The 20,418-nt window shown below is 40.1% G+C and overlaps 1 protein-coding gene across 1 annotated transcript; it reads left to right on the plus strand.

The window, feature by feature from the left end:
- The first annotated feature begins 6,210 nt into the window (after positions 1 to 6,210).
- On the plus strand, positions 6,211 to 19,154 carry GPR143 (G protein-coupled receptor 143). The gene is made up of 8 exons (XM_010079630.1): positions 6,211 to 6,454; positions 8,146 to 8,255; positions 11,196 to 11,290; positions 12,623 to 12,715; positions 13,218 to 13,327; positions 14,666 to 14,774; positions 17,309 to 17,426; positions 18,855 to 19,154. The coding sequence occupies exons 1-8, from the start codon at positions 6,211 to 6,213 to the stop codon at positions 19,152 to 19,154; spliced, it is 1,179 nt and encodes a 392-aa protein (XP_010077932.1).
- The last annotated feature ends 1,264 nt before the right edge of the window (positions 19,155 to 20,418 follow it).

Consider the following 20,418-nt stretch of genomic DNA (forward strand, 5'->3'; position numbering starts at 1 on the left):
AAGGCCGGTTTGAACATGCCCGGGAGTCCAAGGGAGCAGAAGTTCTTTCTGTGCATGCCACCACCCCCTACACTGCTATACCCCTTTATGTGAAAGGTATAGATGTGGTATCCTCTTTCAGGAGACCAAGGCAGAACATTTTGCAGTTGATGGGACGTGTGAAGAAATCCTACTGAGTCATACAAATGAGAAAAAGTGCCAACATTTAAATTAGCTTTTCCTGGCTTGTCTTGGACTTAGAAAGGATGAGGCTGCTGTGCTCCTTTGCTAGCCTGAATTTTGTCTACAGTGTAGAGTGTCAGTGGGACATTTTTAGTAACATCCTCAGGAAACATCTTTGAGGATGGGTTTATTGCCCATGTTCTGTGATAACACAGATCCTATTACAACCCCAAAGGTTAATTTCTTTTGAGAGTCTGAATTATGTAGTATTAAGGGTAGAGAGAGGATTTCTTTCAGAACACTGAATTTTCTGAAGCAGGTTTAGGACCAACCAGTTTCTTGGAGTCATGCTCCCAGGACGTTGACCTAACGGGAGTAGCTGAGGTAGCCAAGCTATAATAAGTAGGTACAGTGTAGCTGTTTTGCTCACCTGAAGAGTGTAGCCAGTAAACTACTTTGGATACTGAGGGGTTAGTATAATTTCTTTGTCCACTCTGGACTGTGAAGTCCACCTCTGACAATGAAGTCATGGTCTTCAGTTTTGAAAAAAGGAAGAGTCAAAAGAGCGGATCTTAAGTGCTTCCTGCACTATAATGTTTCTGCTGTTATTACTGAGTTTCTTCTTGAGTCCCTGAACCAGCTAAGGCATGCTTTTGGACTTTCTGCTCATTCAGAAACTACCAGAAAACAATTTGTGGAACAGAAGGTTGCAACTTTCCTTCATCCAGTCTCAAGGTGCTTTGGGGTTGGCTGCTGGCATTGCAGCCACTGAAGAGGGAAGAAACCCAGTGATGCTCATGGGATTTCAAGGGGGAGCATCAGCTGGTCCCTGTGCTGACTGCACACTTTGTCAGAATTCTCTTAAATACGTGGTTACAGTGTTCAAAAAGACCATCTAACTGGCCGTGGTACACTGACTTTTTTAGTGATGTAATTAACAGAGCCTTGAAGAATTCTTGCATTGTACAAGCTTTGAAATCAGTGCAGTAACATATTTTGATTTGGTTATGTAGACTGGCCTGGGAATAGGGGTTTTATGAGATAATTTTCTAGTGCTAATGGACTTTGAAAATATAACTTCTGGGTGGTGGGAGAATCTTACAAGGGGTCCCACAGTCTAACATTCATACAAGGATGTAAGAGTATCCCATCTAATTTCTCCTGAGGGAACCAATGAACGTAACCTCTTAAAGAGAATGCGGAAGTAGTGGGGCTTAGAATACCCTTGGACGATACTGAGGACTGGATAGATATTCAACATTTTTGTAGACCAGGGTACCATCTGCATGCTTACGAATCCCTAAGCAAAAATTGCTTTGTCCAGCTTATGGATGCCTATTTCTATGCAGTTAGTTTGTGTTTCATCCATAGAAATTTTGTTTAATAATTTAAATGCATAATAGGCACAGTTTCAATAATTTGTGTACATTTCTTAAAAAAAAGTCAGGTAGGATAACATTTCCCTGGAAAAGGTATATCCGAAGTCAGTAAAATATGTGTAAAACCATTGTAGCAAATGCACTTACTGAGCTGTTCAAATGCACATTCATCTAATATATCTGTTCTTTCATTCCTAAAGAAAACCAAAAGAACTAAAACATTTTAATGCAAAGGAGTTACATTCATTCTCATCCTTTTAAATTAATGTTCACCACCCTTAAATGTAAATTAATGATTTACAACTCTGTAATTATAGTCAAATCACTGAGGGAAGGGAAGCGATACCTCTGTTTTTCTTCTAGTTCTTTTTAATGGAGTCTGTAGCTGCTATAATCATGACAGATGTTACACTTTGAATATCACTATTGTTCCAATATTGCTGCCTAAATTTACAGAAAACTTGAAACAGAAATAATGGGGTGTGAATTTCAGTTATGCATTGGGTAGAATGCCAGTTTAAAATTAGCTTTAAAAATTAGTGCTGATAATTATGGGAAGGGCGTATCTTATAGTTTCTTCCAAAGTAAATCTAATTGCAGGAGGTCTGTGTGGATAAAATTAAGAACCATGCTAAGCATATAGAAGATTTGTGTGCTGAGGCCTTTAAGAACGAACTGCAGGATCTGTTGGGCAGATCATAAATGGTTTTACTGCATCCATTTAGCTTGAAGACAAACCTAGCTTTCATCAGTTTGGGAAATGCTATGTCAAGTAATGTGTAAAATACTGTAAGATCACGAACATTGACAAAATACAGTTTTTAGATTTGTAAAGTAGCTCAGGTCTTCATTGGGAGCTGTAAATTCAGGCAGTGATTCACTGAAATGTACACATAAACAAAAATAAATTGTTCTCTGTCTATATCCATAAACTTCCTTCCTCCTTGTAAGTAACCAGTGCTGTAATTCCAGATTTAATTAAAATAGTAATTAAAGTATCTGTAATTGCACACTCAAGCATAACCTATAGCATACTCCCTAACAGCAGAAATGCATGCCTGTCATATTTTTGTAAACCTGTTGCTTTCCCTTAGAAGCAGGCAAGCCAGTGTGTCATCCTAATGATGAACATGGACTGGACTGAAACATGTTCCAGGTCCAAGGAAAGCATGAGTGGGTATTTCTAAAAGCTGTGCATATGGAGTACGTGCCCATTCTCCTTGGAAGAAGTACAGTAGTTTTCTCATTCTTGAGCACACTGTTGCCAACGTACAAAATCAGGACTGGAATTTTCAGTGTTGTGCAATGTTGTATTTATGCTGTGAATTTGATTGATTGCTATTTGTAATGCCAGGGGTTTTTTAAATGTTTTTTTAATGCATGCTAATAGTTGTGTCCAAGCTACACCACTTGCTTAACTGAGATCCTGCCTTGGTGCAGGAATGAAATTTGTGGGTCTGTTTCATACCACTGGCAGCAGTGGGAACTGTGTCAATAATTTCAGAGGGAAGGGAATTAGGACCTGCAGAATGATGTAAGTTTAATTCCTCAACAGGGCAAAGTTACTCCTCTCTTACTTTTTTTTCATTACTTTTCTCTTTACCTTTGTCCACAGCTTTTATCCTCTTATTTTCATAATCATGGGAAGCCAAATTAATCTCAGGTATAAGACTGCCAAACCAGCTATGAATTTCTTTGACTGTTCTGACTGTTTATACTTTGAGGCCAGCAATGAGGACCAGAGACTAGCTAGATCTTATCAGGTGAGATATTGGGTGGCTCATTAGTTTAGGAGATCCATCTCCCATTGAGCCTTAGATGTCCACATGTGAAAGACACAGGTGGTTGTATCATGGCAGGTCTCCATTCAGTGATGGGTCACTTTACGTTCTTTTTGTATTAGGTATGCTACAGGTCAAATGCTTTGCTTCCAGTAAAAATCACTTACTCCCTCTGTGAGTAACTGTGTGATCAAATCCTGAGAGAGCAGGAGTGAAGGGATCCCAAAGAAGAGGTTAAAAAGCAATCCTCCACTCAGAGAAGTAAAGTAAAAATAGGGTGTGTAGCTGGCAAAAGTGTGGAAAGGAAAGGAGAGAAAGATTAAAAATTTAATCTCCAGAATGCAAGACTGAAACTGAGGAATGGAAGCAGTTTCAAAGTGTCTGAATGAAAGTGAGGAAGAAGTTAAAATAATGAAATGGTAAATCCACATGGGCAAGCTAGAAGATCACAGTCAGGATCAATGAAAACAGATGATAAGCAGAAAAAACAACACACAAAACATTCCTATCTGTAAGCTAGAACAAATGGTCATAATAACATCTTGACATGCTTTTCAAATTTCTGAAGGAATTAAAATGGCAACAGGACTAGTGACAGGAACAATTTGAGAAACTGATAGTGGAAATAAAAGGCTTCAATTGAACATGCTCTCTTACCATCTAATATTCTAAAAGTTTTGCTGTCCTACGTATAGATCAGGCAATATAAATTTGCCTTCAAATGAGAGCAAACATAATTTGTTATTAATATATCTGTATTTGAATTGTATATGTGGTATATGATGTCTTAATTTAAAATAATAATCCGTCTCTGTGGAATCATTGTAATTTTTGTTCTTTAGTAGCCAGGTAGACTACAATGCAGTATCTGGACAAAGAGGTGACAACTCCATGCCTTGCTGCTCTAGTGGAGGCAGAATGAAGTCTGAGGAGTCCCAGACTTGTACTGACAACAGAGCCTTGTAGGATTCTCCTTTACCTCAACAAGAGTTTGTATTTCTGGAGCAGTGCAATCTGTTTCACAACCTTGCTGTCCTCAGTAAATTTTTGTATATGTGGTAGTAACAAAACATAGGATTGCAACATCCAGGTCACTCCCCTGTCCTCATCCATGGACCAGGAAAATCTCTTTCTGCTGGAAAGCAGCAAAAACATCCAGGTAACATTCAGTTTCAAACTCAGCTGCCTAAATTTCAGAGTTTTTAATGATGTGTATGCCTAAATTCCTGTTATAGTCACTGGAGCCTACTCAGCTCACCATGTGCATTTATTTTAGGAAGAGCTGAACAGCTTGGTAGACTAAATCTAGACTCTAGGCTTAGCTGCTTAAGATCTTGGCAGTTCAGCCACATTGCCAATGTATGGACACCTATGTGTAGGAGCCTGAATCTGCAAGCTAACATCCTGCTCTTCAGTGACATAGCCTGGGCAGAGCACTGGGGAGTCCTGTGGGAGCAGGCTGAGTGGATGCATGATGTGCCTGGCAGCTTGGGCTCCAGCTGCCACCCAAGCCCTGCAATTGCTGTCCCACACCAGGAGGCTGCATGGCCACCACCAGCGGTCAGCAAGCTGATGAGCTTGGTGGGGTTCGTTCTTCTGCTGGCATCAAGTGTACAAGGTGTCTTGCATAACCAAGAACTCAGCAGGTACCTGTTTACTCAGGACTGACAGCCATTCTCCCTGCTAAGGGCAAACATACTGGCTGAAGCCTCTGTGTTTTATAGCCCCTGCACACAAAAAACCCCACTGTCATTCATCACGCCTTCATAATTTCTGCTAAAAAATACAAGCTGGGCCATTGGAAAAAGGGAAATAAGAAGTTAGGTCATTTGTTCTTGTAAGGACTAATTATAAAATCCATGACTGTGTTATTTAACATCCAGTTCACTTCAAGGCTGTTGGCAATGCTCCCTCCTGTATTTCCTGAATGTGTTCCTACAGACAAGTTTTCTGGAGGGGTGAGGGCTGAAGCACGGAGTTTGAAACTCATCTGAGAAGGGAGAGTTAATTTTTGTATTTATGATTGTGAGTATTTGCTGCTGTGTCCACTAGGACCTCTGATTTAAGGGATATTGTCTAGCTTACAAAGTAAACCAGATGTTACAGGTCAAAGTCCTGTTCTCATATGAAACCCTTACCAAATTAAAAAAAAAAAATCATTGAGAAAACAAAAGTCCTGAAATTTTGTATGTCGAGCTGATCTGATGCAGACAGTATAGACTGAAGAAAAGACTTTCTGTGCTTGTGGTTTAAATAAGATTAGGTTAATATTGTTTTCCTAAGTAGAATATCTTTCTACAGCGATAGGATATTGTGTTTCTACTTTTAATTAGAGAGATGGTTGGGCTGGATCACTGAAATTTAGATTTGGGTTAGGGTGTGGATTTATAGCCCTGCTCCTCCCTGTAAAGGCTGGGACTTCTTGTGTCTGGACTCAACTTTTCAATTAATTTGCAGTAATTAAAGGGTGCTGTGTGGGATGGGGCTGAAGAGAAATACAATTAAAATGTAATGCTTCTTTGGTATCTGCATCCGTATTTATTTTAAACCATCTTCAATGCTCTGGTGAGTTTAAGTCTTCCTGTATCACAGACTGAGCAAGCAGAAATATTTGAGTGAACTGTTGCCAATGGCTCTGAGCAAGCATGGGCCATGTTTCAGATTACACTGTGTTTTCTTGTTCGGATCTGATCTCCTTGCTGGGAGAGGCTGAGAAAGGCAGCTCTAGGGGATTTACTTCTAGCAGCAGCAGCAGCACATGATCCGTCAATCGCGTGATTCTCACCACTGAGCACTAATGGGGAGGGTGAAGGAAAAGCGATCGCTGCCTTGGGGAAGCAACAGCAGTTTCTTCTGCTTGCGGAGCATCTCTGCCAGCCGGACGCTTCATGGCTTCTCCCAGGTTAGAAACCTACTGCTGCCCGAACCGGGATGCAGCCACACAACTAGTGATGGACTTCCAGCCTGAAGTCTTCTGTGGAGTTTGCATTGGCAGTGCCTCCGTCAGTCTGCTACTGACCATTCTGCAGCTCCTGCCGAAGAAGGGACAGAGCCTGCGGAAGATGCCCAAAGCCTCCTCCTCTTCCACCATCCTTCTCCTTATCTCCATTTGTGACATCCTTGGTGGCTTAGGTAAGCACCAGCTTGATGTCCCTCACTTTTGCTGTAGCAGATTCTTGTTGCTCTGGCATGTAGCCAGTGAAGCTGGTGAGTGGACAACAGAGATTTCTGAGGGAAACGCGCTGTATGTATTCAGGAGGAAATCTGGGCTTAGATCAGAAAATTATGGGCCTTTTAGGGGAGAAAGTTCTTGTTTAATAGTTATATTTTAGAAGTAAAAGCTCTTGACAAATCTACATGAAAATCACTGCTTTAAACCAAATTAAAATCCAGAGCAGTGGCTGGTTCTCAGAGGAAGGCATAAAAGTGGAGGTGAGGCAGCATATTTAAAACTAAAGCTGACATCAAACACTTAGCCGATCTTTAGGACTATGTTTGAAAAGCACTTCCTATATGTCTTTAAATCCTCTCAGACCAAGTTTGCCATCTTGTCCATGTGTCAGACACTTTTCTGGGCACATCATGTCCACTGCAAATGGATTTGAATTGCAGCTGTACACAAATCATGTTGGACACAGCCTTTTGAAATGCAAGCAAAGCTCCCTTATCAAGGGCAACCTGTTGCCCAGCCCATGGCTGATAGTCTGGAGGAACAAAACAACACAGAATACAACAAAACCCATGAGTCAAAGTGAAACTAATGTGTCTAAATCGGTCCCATCAGTCTATGGCATTTATTGCCAAATTAAGTATAAATTACCATGACACATACTATGAAAATACAGGGTGAGTTTTTTTCTACAGTAGCATTTTTCCCCTCACATTAGATACCAGAAGTAGTGCTGTTTTGTAAGTCTTTCTTGCTGCCTCGGAAGGGAGTAGGATTTTAGACCTCTTTCATACTTAACCAGGTTCTCTCACGGTACGTAGTAAGTACCAATATTAAAACAAGCAATAAAGGGGGAAATAAAGAAAGAGAGACATGGAAGAAGTGTGTGTGCATTCACCTGGAAAAGGTCCTTTCAATCAGATGAGGCCAGCAATAAATAAAGTTATTTTACCCCCTTTCTCTTTCATGGGCGAGCTCGAACTATTTAGCCATCTTGTCTTTCAATTAGACTCACTTCAGCAGCTGGGCAACTGTTCTCTCCTGGTGGGAAACCTGGTGGTTTTCTTCTGCTATGTGTTGGTGCTTTAATTTGTAACTCAAGCAAACCCCAAAAATCATGCTAACAAACTGGAAGTTCATTTAAAAAAAAAAAAAAAAAGGATATTGTTCTCAACTAGTTGGAAAATCCTCCTTTGTTCAGTCCTGTAGCAGAGAGGAAAAGAGCTGCTTGTAAAAAATGAAGACAGCAAAAAGTGGAAAATAACTCTTTTTTGCAATGAGGAGTATAGAGAAATGAATATTAACACATGAATATATACTGGTAAAATTGTAAATAGTTACTGTTTTATGTCAATTTGTTAAATGCTACCCAATTCATTCTAGGGAAGTGTGTGACAGTATCTGTAGGTAAGTTAATTTTTAATCTACATAATGTCTCAAGTCCCAGCAGGTTGAGACTTTTGGGGCTAGTTTCCCTGAGCAATTACACTGACATTTAAATAGTGCAGTTGTTCCTGCTCTGCTCCTCTGCAGCAGTAGCCTTCCTGAGGACGCACAAATCTGGGCTGCAATGTGAAATATGTGGCCGGGGAGAAGCATGTGACTCAAATCATGCCAGCAGATTCAAAGCATTAATACATTTTTTTTTCTTTAGGTGTGATCGTCAGGTCAAGCATATGGCTAGGCTTCCCAGGCTTCATAGCTAACATTTCTGTGGTGAATGGGACCGACGTGTGGCCTTCTGCTTTCTGTGTGGGGAGCGCGGTAGGTACAGAGATCATCTCCCCTTCCTCCTGCTCCTGGTTGACAGTCCCTCCGCATGGGGAGTCTGAAAGGCAAACCACTCTGTCCCAAGGGATATTTGGCTGTGAGTCAGAGCCTGGATATGGTGGCTGCAGCCTCTGCCACACCCCTGCAAGTACGTTCCTGCCTCCTGCCGAAGGGCCATCTCAGGGCGGGCAGGCTGCTAGGTGCTGCATGGTGCGCCTCAGGGCGCGGGGCAGTGCAGCCCAGGCTGGCCCGGAGCTTTTTGTGGTGCTTGCTCATCGCAGGAGTGCTGGGAGAGTGGAGGGCAGACCTGTACCAAAGCCAGGGATACGGAGGCATAAGGGTGCTACAGACATTCCCAAATGGGCAGTGAAACCACCAGCTCTGTTTGCACCAGCACGGTGTCGCTAATGCTGCAGAGGCTCCGTTGCACGAGGGTATTTGCCTACCTTCTCCAGCAGAAATTACAGCCTGTGCAGTGGCGTATTGTGGGGACCAACTGAAACCAGCAGCTCCAGTAGCTTAAATTAGTTTTTGCAATGTCAGAATGTGCATTTTAGACACAGGGACTGCAGGATAAATATACCCAAAGACGCAAAACTGCTGGCAGAAGGTCTGTCTCTGCCATGTAGGGTTACAGCTCAAATTGCTGCTTATATGGGCATTCAGTGACCACATCTGGCCAAGTCTAATTAAGTATCTTTTGGATTAAAAAAACATAGAATAAGAAAATGTAAATGCATTCCAAAAGTGCAGATTAAAACTCAATTTCAAATATTAGAATCACAGTACTGTCTGAGACATATAACTTGAGTTTACTGTGCAAGAAAAAAGGCCATGTTTTTTACCAAAGCACAGAGAATGACAAATAAGATGGATCATCACTTTACCCAAATTCAGTAGGAACATAGGGTGCCCAATGAACTAATGCATGAGCAGTAATAGCATTAGCTTTACAATTCAAAGTTTGTAATGTAGAAGACGATATGCTGCATATAAACAAAATTATTCAGCACCAGTAGTTTTTAAATAAAACAATATGTGCCAAAATGCAACTCATTGTACTTTACATGCCTTTACATTAATGACAATTTCAGAGATAATAGTGTTGTGTCATAGAAGCAAATATCAGGTATACATATCTATCAATTCTCAATTTTCTGTCTTAGATGTTTAAGTTTTGCTCTTTAGATGTAGAGATTGATTTTTTTTTTCTTTGACGAAGGGGAAACCAGCAACATCAGTATCTTGTATCAAGAACGTCCTGTTCAAAAACCATGTTTCTCTGTGTCTTAAAATGCACTTTTTGGCCTTAACACAAAATTTAATATTTTTAAACAGTGACAAAGATACTGTGTGCAGACTGTTTTTCATTTGGATCTCAGGTTAGAGGAGGAGCAGCATAGTGGTCTACCACAATTTTTTTGCCCTTTCTTGGGCTCCAGCAAAATGATGTAATTTGAGTCACTTGCTAAATTTAGATTTAATTATATTGGAATGAAAAATAGCCCTCCTTCCACTCACTTCCCCTAACATATTCTCATGCAAGTTGATAAAATGTTTCTGATTCTATTTTATTTTTCTTTTAGTACTATTGTTTTGTTTCACTTAACCACAGGCCAATATAAATTCCAAATAGTGAGGCCTTTAGACATCTCCTTTGAATAACACCCTCTGGTTTGCAGAGGGCTATCCTCTCAGGCACTATAGCAAGATGTGGCATTTTGCTAAAAAGTGAGGTGGCATATGAAGATTTTGCTTTTTAGGTTCATCTGCTTTTTATTGTTTTTGGAGACAGTCTTGTCTATGTTGGATTTTCCAGGTGGAAAGAGTTTATTTTTGTTTCTCTGTGTATATAGTAAATTGTGCATTTCTTAACTGCAGCAAATATGGAAAAGGACAGATGAAGTTACATGCTGAGTGCTATGGATAAAGTGCTTTACAAGAAGACTGAAACTTTATTTTCTGACTCCTGTGCACTAGCAAAATGTCATGGTGTTTGAATTAAATAATGACTAATTTGTGCTGCAAATGACTGGAGGTAGGGTCTACATCCATGGTGGAAGGAAATGTTTCCTAGCTTGATTTACCTTTTGGAGGAAGGAATGGTAGATCTCTGTTCACTGACATTTGTCTCTGTAACAAGTATATTGGTTTCCAGCTGTAAAAGGATGCTACTATGGAGCTGTGACAGCGGCTATGCAGATAAGAACTGAAAGACATCCAAAGCCAGCTCCTGTGGGGGATGAAATTTGGAATTTATAAACAGTGGCAAAGAAAGGTCGCTTATCTTCTATAGGCTCATGGGAAAAATGCGTAGGGTCAGCTCACAAATGCTATGGAATTTAACTTGACTTGAACCTGTTTCCTTTGGATTTTTATTGAAGAAATCAATCAGGGAGTTCAGTAGGGATAATGTTGCCAGAGGGTGAGTGATATTTTTGTTAATGACCTTTTTTTCTTAATGACTGTTTCCTGAATCGGGTTCTTGTGCATGGAGAAAATTCCTGTCGCATGCCGAACCCACAATGCAGAGGCACGCTGTGGTGATGACTGACCTCAGTTGTATTTTCGTGCTTCTGCTACTGATAAACTACTAAAATTTTAACCTAAAATTAAAACATCCTCTCTATAAATTTATTTGGGTTTCACTCACAACATTGAGGGTTAGGACTGGAGAGGTAAATAACATGTTTTCTAAACAACAGAATAAGCTGTGAAAGCAAATACTTTGCACAATTTACCTATGACTTGACTCGTTGGCTATAGCAATGATGTTCCTATGGTTTTGAGTAAGATTTCATACTTCATAATCTCATCTGGAAAATCTCGCATATATTTAAAGAACAAATCACCAGGCTAAAGCTTTGAATCCCTGCCCTGTCCCCAGTGGTACTTGAGAAGAAGCTGTGGTATTTGGCATTTTTATCCCTGCAGATGTGGATCCAGCTATTGTACAGCGCTGGCTTCTGGTGGTTGTTTTGCTATGCTGTTGATTCTTACTTGGTGGTAAGAAGATCAGCTGGACTGAGGTACCAGAGTTAAAGCTCTGAATTTGTTGTTTTCCTTCCAACTCTGTATGTCCATGTCTGTCTGTAGTGATCTGAGTATATCAGTGAAGCTTGTACGAACATCTGATGTTCATACAGTTACCAGGTAATGATATGAATGAGTGGTGTGCAAAGTGCTTACATTGCCAGGGCAATGCTCAGATATCGATTTGTTTATGTCCAACTGGTATTTAAAGGTAACTTAATTCATTTAACCTTTAGAAAAATAGCGAGCAGATTGGGCTCTATAAACTTTATTGCATTGAGATACTATTTTTGTCCCTACTCCATACCTGAAAATGATTCTTGTGGCAAAAAAAAAGTATTATCCTGAAAATAAAAAAGTGGAAGTGGGAAAGTGCTGAATTTCATGTAGTTCATTCCCCATTTTTTTCCCTCAGATTTTCTATTTTATCCACTTCTCAGTGTTGTCATTATTATGCTTCTGATCACATTTGTAAAGCTTTTAAGAACAACGATATATGCTTACTATACATTTTTCTACAATGCCCATAACGGAAGAACATAAATACATTGGAAAGTACCATGCTTTCATTGCAGACAGAAAATACAAGGTGTTTCTAAGTTGGTTGTTAAAAGGGCAAAATGACCACTGATGGCCACTGCTAAACATGGAATTATGTGACTCTATACCAAGATGAGCAGTCAGGTACTGAAGACATGGTTCATATGGCAGGTTTATCAAAATGGGGATTTTTGAGATAACTTCAGCCTGTGGAGAACAAACCTAATTTTGTAGAGTCCCATACTTCTAGTCTGAAATGACTGGGACCTACCTCCTTCCCCCATCCCTGTAAACAATAATAAAAAAATCATGCGTATTTGGGCCTCGTTCTAAGATCAGAGTAGACAATGAAAGGCACACACTGATCTGAACCTCCCTAAAATGGGAGCAGGATTCGACCCTAAAGATTGATACAATTCTCTGCAAATTACAGAAGGGTGGTTTATATGACTGTTTGTCTCCCTTCTTAAATTTTGATCCCCTAATTTGCTCTCTGTGGGAGAAATGCAGGGGGTTCCTTCTGGAGATTTGGGCCTAAGGGAAAAGCTTTCCACCCTACAGGCTGGAGGATGCAGGACTTTTTTGTGCAAGCCTGAACAACTGCTTTGGCTCATCCTTTTTCTGAAGGGCCCCCCCACCCCACCTGCTTTCCTTAGTTTAATGTACTGTTCTGCGCCATTTCATGTCCATAAGGCTCTGTTTCAGTGAGGGTCCTATTTTTATGTTGCACTGTGGAAAGTGTAAGGTTTAGTATCTTTAATGATGCCTGTCCTGTTCGGTGCTTGCAGTACGATTGTGCTGTACCACATGATGACGTGGGGCCTTGCGGTGATGCTCTGCGTGGAGGGAATCGCACTGCTTTACTACCCTTCTCTCTCCAGGTAAGCAGGGGTCTGGGAACAGTCTGCGAAATCATAGTGGTCTCTGGTCATTTGAATGTCTTTCGGTTGGTTTTAGGGGCTGACATCCAAATGTTGGGTTTCTTTGATCATTGAGAAGCACACCCCACTGAGTCAGTGAGTAATTCTAGAAATACCTGCCTGGATTCAGGGGGCCCTAAAGAAATGTGCCAGGCAATCAATACAGGCACTTGGGCATGCTGCAGCACTGTGATTTAGCTTCTGCTGTGAGCCGCTATTCTTCCACTCCTGGTTTGAGCTTTCTGTTTGTTCCTTTAAATTTGAGAAAAATGTCCAGGCAGTGAATATTAAAAATCAGCTTTGTGTCCCATGTGAACTGGTGGTGAAGGTCAGTGAATTAAAAGTTTAGCATCTGTTTGCTTCATTCCTTTTATTTTTTTAAGATAGGGGTGACGTATATAAAGTAGCCAGAACTATCAGATGCGGAAAAAACATGCATAAGCTGTTAATGATTTCTTCTCAGCTGTGAAAAAGGCTTGGAGCATGCAATCCCACATTACATCACAACCTATGTTCCACTGCTGCTAGTGTTGGTGGTCAACCCAATCCTGTTTAGGAGGACAGTGTCAGCAGGTATGTTCCTAATGGCCAGCATCAATCAGTATGTGTTATTGAGCAACATAACAACACTGTAAAAAGTCATGCCTGAGTATTCAGTGATGTGGGATAGCTCCTCATTAAATCATAAAGATACAGCAAAGGATGGGAGGGAATTGCCTATTGAAATGAAGATATCATCTATATGGGAAATTTACCCTGGAGACATACTCTGATGATGTACTCAAGCTATGCTGTTATAAACCTCTACTGCAGATTGGCAAAGGTGTTTCTATGTTACTCAGTTACTCTTGATTTGGTGTGTTTTAGGCAGTGTATAGTGGATGCTTAACTTTGCTGTAATATTGGTACCAACCTGGATTTTAGAATGTAATTCATTCTAGTTTAAGGATAATGTTGGTGAGATATGTTGGTTGATTTAACTTCTTGGCAACTCTGGAGCTAAAAAAAAAAAAAAAAAAAAAAATAAAGATCAGAGTTTTGTTACTCCTGATTCTGAGATTATGAAACAAATGGGAATTGGGCACAATTCAGATGGGATCTTGAAGTTCCCATTTAATTTATTATCCAGTGCTTTGCAGAAATGAGACTGAAAAAAAGGCCACAGATTCAATGCATTGCATGTAATATCATCAGTGCTAGATGTCTGCAGTACCTGAATTTATACTCATCGTCAACACACTAAATATATAAAAACAACAACAGAATTTGTATTCAAGTGAAGACTGAACTGTATTCTCAGTTCAGCCTTCATCCCATCTATCCTGTGTCTCTCAGTAATACTCAAAGGAACAGTTGTTCCTGTAAAAAGTTTCTCTTTTTATGGGAAAATACACACTGAGTATATTTGTGTGTATGTATATTCCTTGTGTTATCTTGTGAGGTGGCCTAACTGTCTATTTTTGCTGATATTACACCTTCAAGTTTTAGAGGTGTAGCCAATGCTGTATCAGTTGCACAATGAAATACAATGTGCATAATAGGATAGAATGTATTCTATTTTAGTCTAAACATCACATAATAAATATATAATTATATCACACATTATGTAGAAGTCGTAAGCACTACCTTTTCGTTATAAAAGAAAAGTGTGTTGACCATACTATTTTCTGTTTTCAGTGGGATTGAGAGAAGAAAAAACAGCTTTTGGATATCACTCATGTTAGGAATCCATAATGGATGTACTTCTTTTCCTTTAGTATATGTGAGACTCCTTCCAGCTTCTGAACTGCTGCTGGAGACAAATCCATCCATTCCTTTGTTCCCTTTTTACAGACATCTGTCTCCTGGATCCTTGTGCCTATAACTAACAAAGTACACAAATATTAATGAGCATATTTGTATACTTTCCAGTTGCCTCCTTACTGAAAGGGAGACAAGGGATTTACACAGAGAATGAGAGACGTCTGGGGACAGAGATCCAGATCCGCTTCTTCAAAATTATGCTGGTATTTGTTATTTGGTAAGAGGTGTATTATTTTGTTTTAAACTGCATTTTTTCCCAGCTGGAGAGGGTCGGGGACAAGAATAGAGTCTGATGAGTTGCTTCATTTGTTTGTCTTTATGCTTGGAAGGGAAGGTGTCTAAGGAAGAAGTTGTTCTAAACTACTTCACTAACTAGCTGAATCACTCATAGCATCTCAAGTCTGTGAGGAAATGATAAAAATGTTTAATCAACAGGAAAACAGTAACTGCAAGAAACAATAGCCAAAAATATAATGTTTGCACACAGCCTAAAGCTGTCTGGAACAGCAGCTCCCCAGCCCTGTGGGCTGATAGATGGCTTTCTGTGCTCAAGATTTCTCATAGCCTCTTGTCATCAAACACATAATTGAAAACCTGCAACAGATATGCTTCTAAGACTGCTTTCATGGCCCTGGCTGTGGTTATATAATGCAGCCACCTCTGTGGTCTGTAGATCTCAAGTGTGTGAAAAAAAGCATGGATATCGACTGGAAATATAGGATTATATGCCAGAAAATAAATCTCTATATGATTGTGTGTGAAATTTGTGATAATTTAATATTTTTCTCTTTTCTAATGAAAATTAAATTTTAATTTTAAAATTAAAAAGGTACATTAAAATAGTACTTCAGGGTAGAACAGGAAAGAGGTAGGGAGGAGAGGAGGGAAGAAGCAAGGGAAGTGGCGAAGCAGGAAGGGTGTACACCTCATCCCCAAATCCCTGCACCTCTGCTCCAGCAGCACCATCCAGTGGAGTGGTGACTGGAACGGGAGGTTTTGGATGCACACAGCAAAACTGAGGAAATAGGGCCTGCTTTTGGAGAAAACAGTTTTTACTGCAATCTTACTATTATCATACAGCAATAAAGGCACCAGAAGGGCTGGTGATACCCTCTGCAAGGGTCTGTGCAATGACCTAGCAAGAACTAGTCACTTCTGTGAAGTGCTTACTACCTATGTGGGTAACACAAGTGATAGGGGGAGGAAGGAAATGGTCCTGGAGCAGTGAAATAACTTGGACAAACTTCATGGTCTCTACAACTACTTCATTTTTTTATACACAGGTACATTAATACATGCTCCATTGCTTTAAAAGGCTGGGCAGGTGGAAAGACTGCCTTTTTATTTTCTCCTGGCTGCTGTATGATGGAGTGCTCTGGAGGGAAATTATTGTCTTGGGGACTAACAGAGTCCACTTGGCTTGGGAGAGAGGTTGCTAGTGCAACAGGTGGGGTAGCCAGTGGGAGACTTGAGAGAGACAAGCCTGCAGCATGGCTTCCTGGAAATTGTTGAAATAATGAGAAGAGATTTAGCCAGGCTTCCAGGGTTGTGGAAAGAGCAAGCCTTATTCTGGAGCCCACAGAAATGTGTTGCAACCTGAGGAATGGTGGCCAGATTGCTGGTCTGGGAGCAAGCATGAAAGAAAGGATCAATTCCTCAAGGACACAGTGGGGAAATTTGTTTGTTTCCATTCTGTCTCATTCTGGGCTTTCCTAATAAAAAAAAAAAATAAACACTGCTCTAGTTTTGGATTTTGTTCTCCTGATAAAACATAAACTTTAGAATGTAAAAACTCTCTCAAAAGTTACTGTAAGGAAAGATTGAGGCAGTCCCATCTCAGAAGCTTAGGGCAGATGCCCTTCCATCCCAGAGGTCACATATGATATGAGTTAGTCAAAGACACCAAGTTGGGGCAGCATGGGGTAGAAGAGATGCCTGCAGATTTGGGAGGGGACAGCAGGAGATTTTACACTGTGATAAAAATATAATTGCAGGGAGGACATATGTATGCCCTTTTAGAAAGCATGACATGGATGCTGATGGTTTCCTTTCTGACGCTGCAGTAGAACTATAAAGAAATGCTGGTCTGACTGTTTAGAAGTCCTAAGAAGTTACAGCCATTTACTATAACGTTTATTTAGTGTAGAATATCCTCAGTTTCCTTCACAGGATGAGGTTTGATTATGCTTGTCCTTCTTTGGAAACATAAATTACCTTTATTCCAAAACGTTGATGGCATTTTCAAGGATTTTAAATTCAACTTTGGTTTTGTTTTGTAGGTTTTTTGCATACATTTTGAAAGTCTGCTGTAATCTAACTACAGCTAGAGTTTCTACAGCCTCTCGCAACACCCAAGCATGTATTTGGTTTCCTTATCTGTGAGCACTATCCTTTTAAGACACAAGCAAAAGAAGTCAGCATGCATGATGTCCCCATTATGGATCACAGTTGTTTATCATCTCAATTTTATCCTGCAATTTACTGTTCTGCAACAAACTCAAATGATCATCTTGTTTGTTTGTTATGTCGATTTCTTTGTCTAAGCCTGGGCTAGCAAGTGTCTGGTTTTTGATCTGAGAGACTTACTGGTCCCTTCAGATTGAGACTTAACATTAAAAAAAAAAAAAAAATCTCACTCTCTTTATTAGTGATCCAAATTTCTATAATTTGAAAGTAAAGCATATTTTGTATATACATATACATATATGTAAAGCCGTCTTGTTGTCTTCCTCTTCTTTATTCCTGCAATAGCTGGTCATCCAATATCATCAATGAGATCCTCTTGTTCTACCTCGAAATGCAGCCAGATATCAATGAAATGATCCTGAAAAACATCAGAAGTGCTGCACTGATCACATGGATTATAATGGTAGGTCAGCTGTGACACTGCTTAGTCTTAGCAATTACTTTTGTAAGACTGGTGGAACAGCACCAGTGTAGTGGGTGGTTTATGATTTTTGGGGATATGAACACTCTGAAAAACAAGGAAGAAAAGCAGAAAGTAAGAGAGAGAGGAAGGAGTGGTCACTGGGAGTGCTTTTCACATATAAACTTTGCCAAAAATATGCCAAAGGCCAACTTTTTCTCCCATTTGCTGGAGTATGCATTCTCTCTGAGTGATTGCCACCCATTTTAAGATCCAGAACAGACCACTGCAATGATTTATAGTCTAACCCTGCTAACTTCTGCCATAATGCAAGCTACAAAGTTTTAACTCATGATTCTTGAAGGTTCCCCCAAAAAATGGTAATTTTCTGGTAATTCTCTTTAACTAGAGTTTTCTTTGTTATAAAGAATAAATGCATCCTATTATCCTGACATTTGGATAATTATTTGGGGACAAATACATTAAAAATCTTGAAAGCAATGCACCAAAAAATAGCTGTAAGCTGCTGGCCTCTTACTGTACCCTACCCTCTTTTCTCCTATTGGAATATTTGACAAGGGATTTTTCAGACTTGATATTGCAGTTTCCTTTTCCAAGAGAGCTTATTCTGGAGCTTTTAAATACTTGTAAGGCCTGACATGCTTTTTATTGAAGGGTTAAGTGATGCAACTGGTTTAATACAACATCCTCCTCTGACAAGGAGTGAACACACTCATGTGACAGGGACCTTGCTCCTGTGCACCTGCAGAGCAAGGGTATAGGTATAGGAGCTATTTTTAAAACTAACTGTAAAAATAATTTGCCTTTTTTCTCATGAGAAAAATGGAAATAGCTAAAGCCATGACTTGCCAAGCACCCCACAGCACTGGGAACGGGGATGATTTTTTTGGCAATCACTTGGGATTTTATTTTTCAGTGTTTCTCCCCATTTTTCCATCCCATTTTGACATTTTCACTGGCTCAGGAATGTACAGCAATTCCAGACAGATCAATTGCTTCTATTTTAAAAAACTTGACCATGATGTATGCTAATATCTCACAGATATTTGACTTGGCTTCGAGTGAAAAATGTAATATTTGCTTTTGTGAATAACAAGGTCTAGAGCTTGTGGGGAATGGTAAAAACATACCAGGGGATTGACCAGTTAAAATTCATGCTAGAAAACCAGTAAGTGCTTACTGTTCACTGGGATGGCTTGAGCATATTGGAAAAACAGGTTCTGGTGTTTCATTCCAATTTGTTTGTGTCTGCAATGGGAACAACATACACTTGCATTTGCATGCAAATCATGTATTTTAAAGACATCAGTTGTTCAGTGAAAAGGAAGTTGCTGATGCATGCAAAGTGTTTTACTGGAGTTCAAAATGAAGCCTTGCTGGTGTAACTCCTGTTGCCCTTCTCTTTCCTAGGGGGTTCTTAATCCGATGCAAGGCTTCCTCTTCACATTAGCTTTCGATGGCTGGACGGGATGTAGAGTGGACCTGAAAAGGCGAAAGAGAGAAATACCCTGGGAATCGATGTCTTCATCAACTGCGGGTGAAAACGCCTATCCCTCACCAGTGAACTACCAAAGCAACATCCATGATTCAAAGAAGGCTTCGTCAACTGACAGCCAGCAGACCGATGAGGCTATAGGCATGTTGTCTGAAGGTAACACTAGCGGTGATGATAGGTTAACCAGGAGCTCTCCCATCTATCAAGGCTGGTAGTTTATAGGTGCAGAGCTGGATTCCACTTCTCAAGTTGTCAAGACTCATAAAACCACATCACTGTGTGAGTGGTTGCGTACTCTGGAATTAGGTTTGTGCCCAATGGCTTGATGGCGTTTCCTGTAATGTGTGTGTTTGTGTGAGAGAGAGCATGTGAAATGGAGAGAAATTATGGCTTATGTCTTCATTTTCCTAATGAGAGATGTGTTAAAAGGTATAAAAGCATATCTCTGAAAAGATGTGTGTTACTTATGATTAATTTTAACCCATTTTGCTTTAAGATCTCTGTAACCTCCATATGGTAGAAGAGTCTTTTGTTTAAATAAATGGGCTATTAATATGTTGGGGTTTAAATGCGTTGCCTTGCTCAGCATAAAATTCCTCATCCGGAATTACAGCTCTAGGATTTCTGAGACACCATTTCCAGCCTTGACACTCTGGTAAAACATAAGCGACAGCAAACTTTGACATAAGCACAAATATTTCCTCTTTGTGTAGAATCTCACTGACATAGTCTTTTAGTGTGTTTATATGAATTTTCAGTTTGGTTTTATCAAGGGAGCTGAAAGGCTATTTTAAAAAAAATCAAGCCCAATCTAGGCTTCAGAAACACTTCAGAATAATGCTTCCAGTTCAATCCTGATTCAAGCAAAAGTAACCCTTCAAACTACTTTTTAGTATGGATTCAGCTTGATCCTTATATGTGCTTGTCTAACAGGATTATGACTGTTAGAGGAGCAGGTGCATTAAGAGATAATGTTTGACAAAAACCACCTAGATGATCTGAGTGCTCATCAGAAGAGAGAACAAGTAGAATCACTAGTCCTTTCTCTGAGGTGTGCTCTATTTTATGTCTTCATCTGCTGAATGAAGAGATGTGAAATCCATGCTCCTTATCTTTTCAGATACATACAGACCTCTTTTGCTGCAGTGCACTGTGTACCGGTATCCAAACAATTCCCCGTACTGGTTGAAAGTTAAGAAAAGATTATGACCATGTCTACCCCAGGCTTTTAACTTCATATCAGAAGCAGAAGTGGTATGATTTAAGGCTGGTTGTGCTGGAAGCTGTTTACCATACAGTTTGACCGATGGCACATGGGGAGGCCCTTGACCCCAGGTAGCCCCCCTCCCTTCCTTCAGCATATGGCCAGGGCCAGGCATAAAACAAAACCTACTTTTTAAACCCTATTCACATTCACTTTGGCTGAATTTCACTGGCTGTCCACACCTTTCTTTTCCAATCCAGTTCAGTCCCAGGTAT

This window comes from Pterocles gutturalis, unplaced genomic scaffold (assembly GCF_000699245.1).
Source record: "Pterocles gutturalis isolate BGI_N339 unplaced genomic scaffold, ASM69924v1 scaffold8611, whole genome shotgun sequence".
NCBI lineage: Eukaryota > Metazoa > Chordata > Aves > Pterocliformes > Pteroclidae > Pterocles > Pterocles gutturalis.

Bases quoted from the DNA above. Each gene is read 5' to 3' on its own strand.
- GPR143 (XM_010079630.1), top strand. From the start codon at position 6,211: ATGGCTTCTCCCAGGTTAGAAACCTACTGCTGCCCGAACCGGGATGCA. The intron at 8,256-11,195 runs GTAGGTACAGAG...TTATCCCTGCAG, and splicing joins CTTTCTGTGTGGGGAGCGCG to ATGTGGATCCAGCTATTGTA. The intron at 17,427-18,854 runs GTAGGTCAGCTG...TCTCTTTCCTAG, and splicing joins TGATCACATGGATTATAATG to GGGGTTCTTAATCCGATGCA.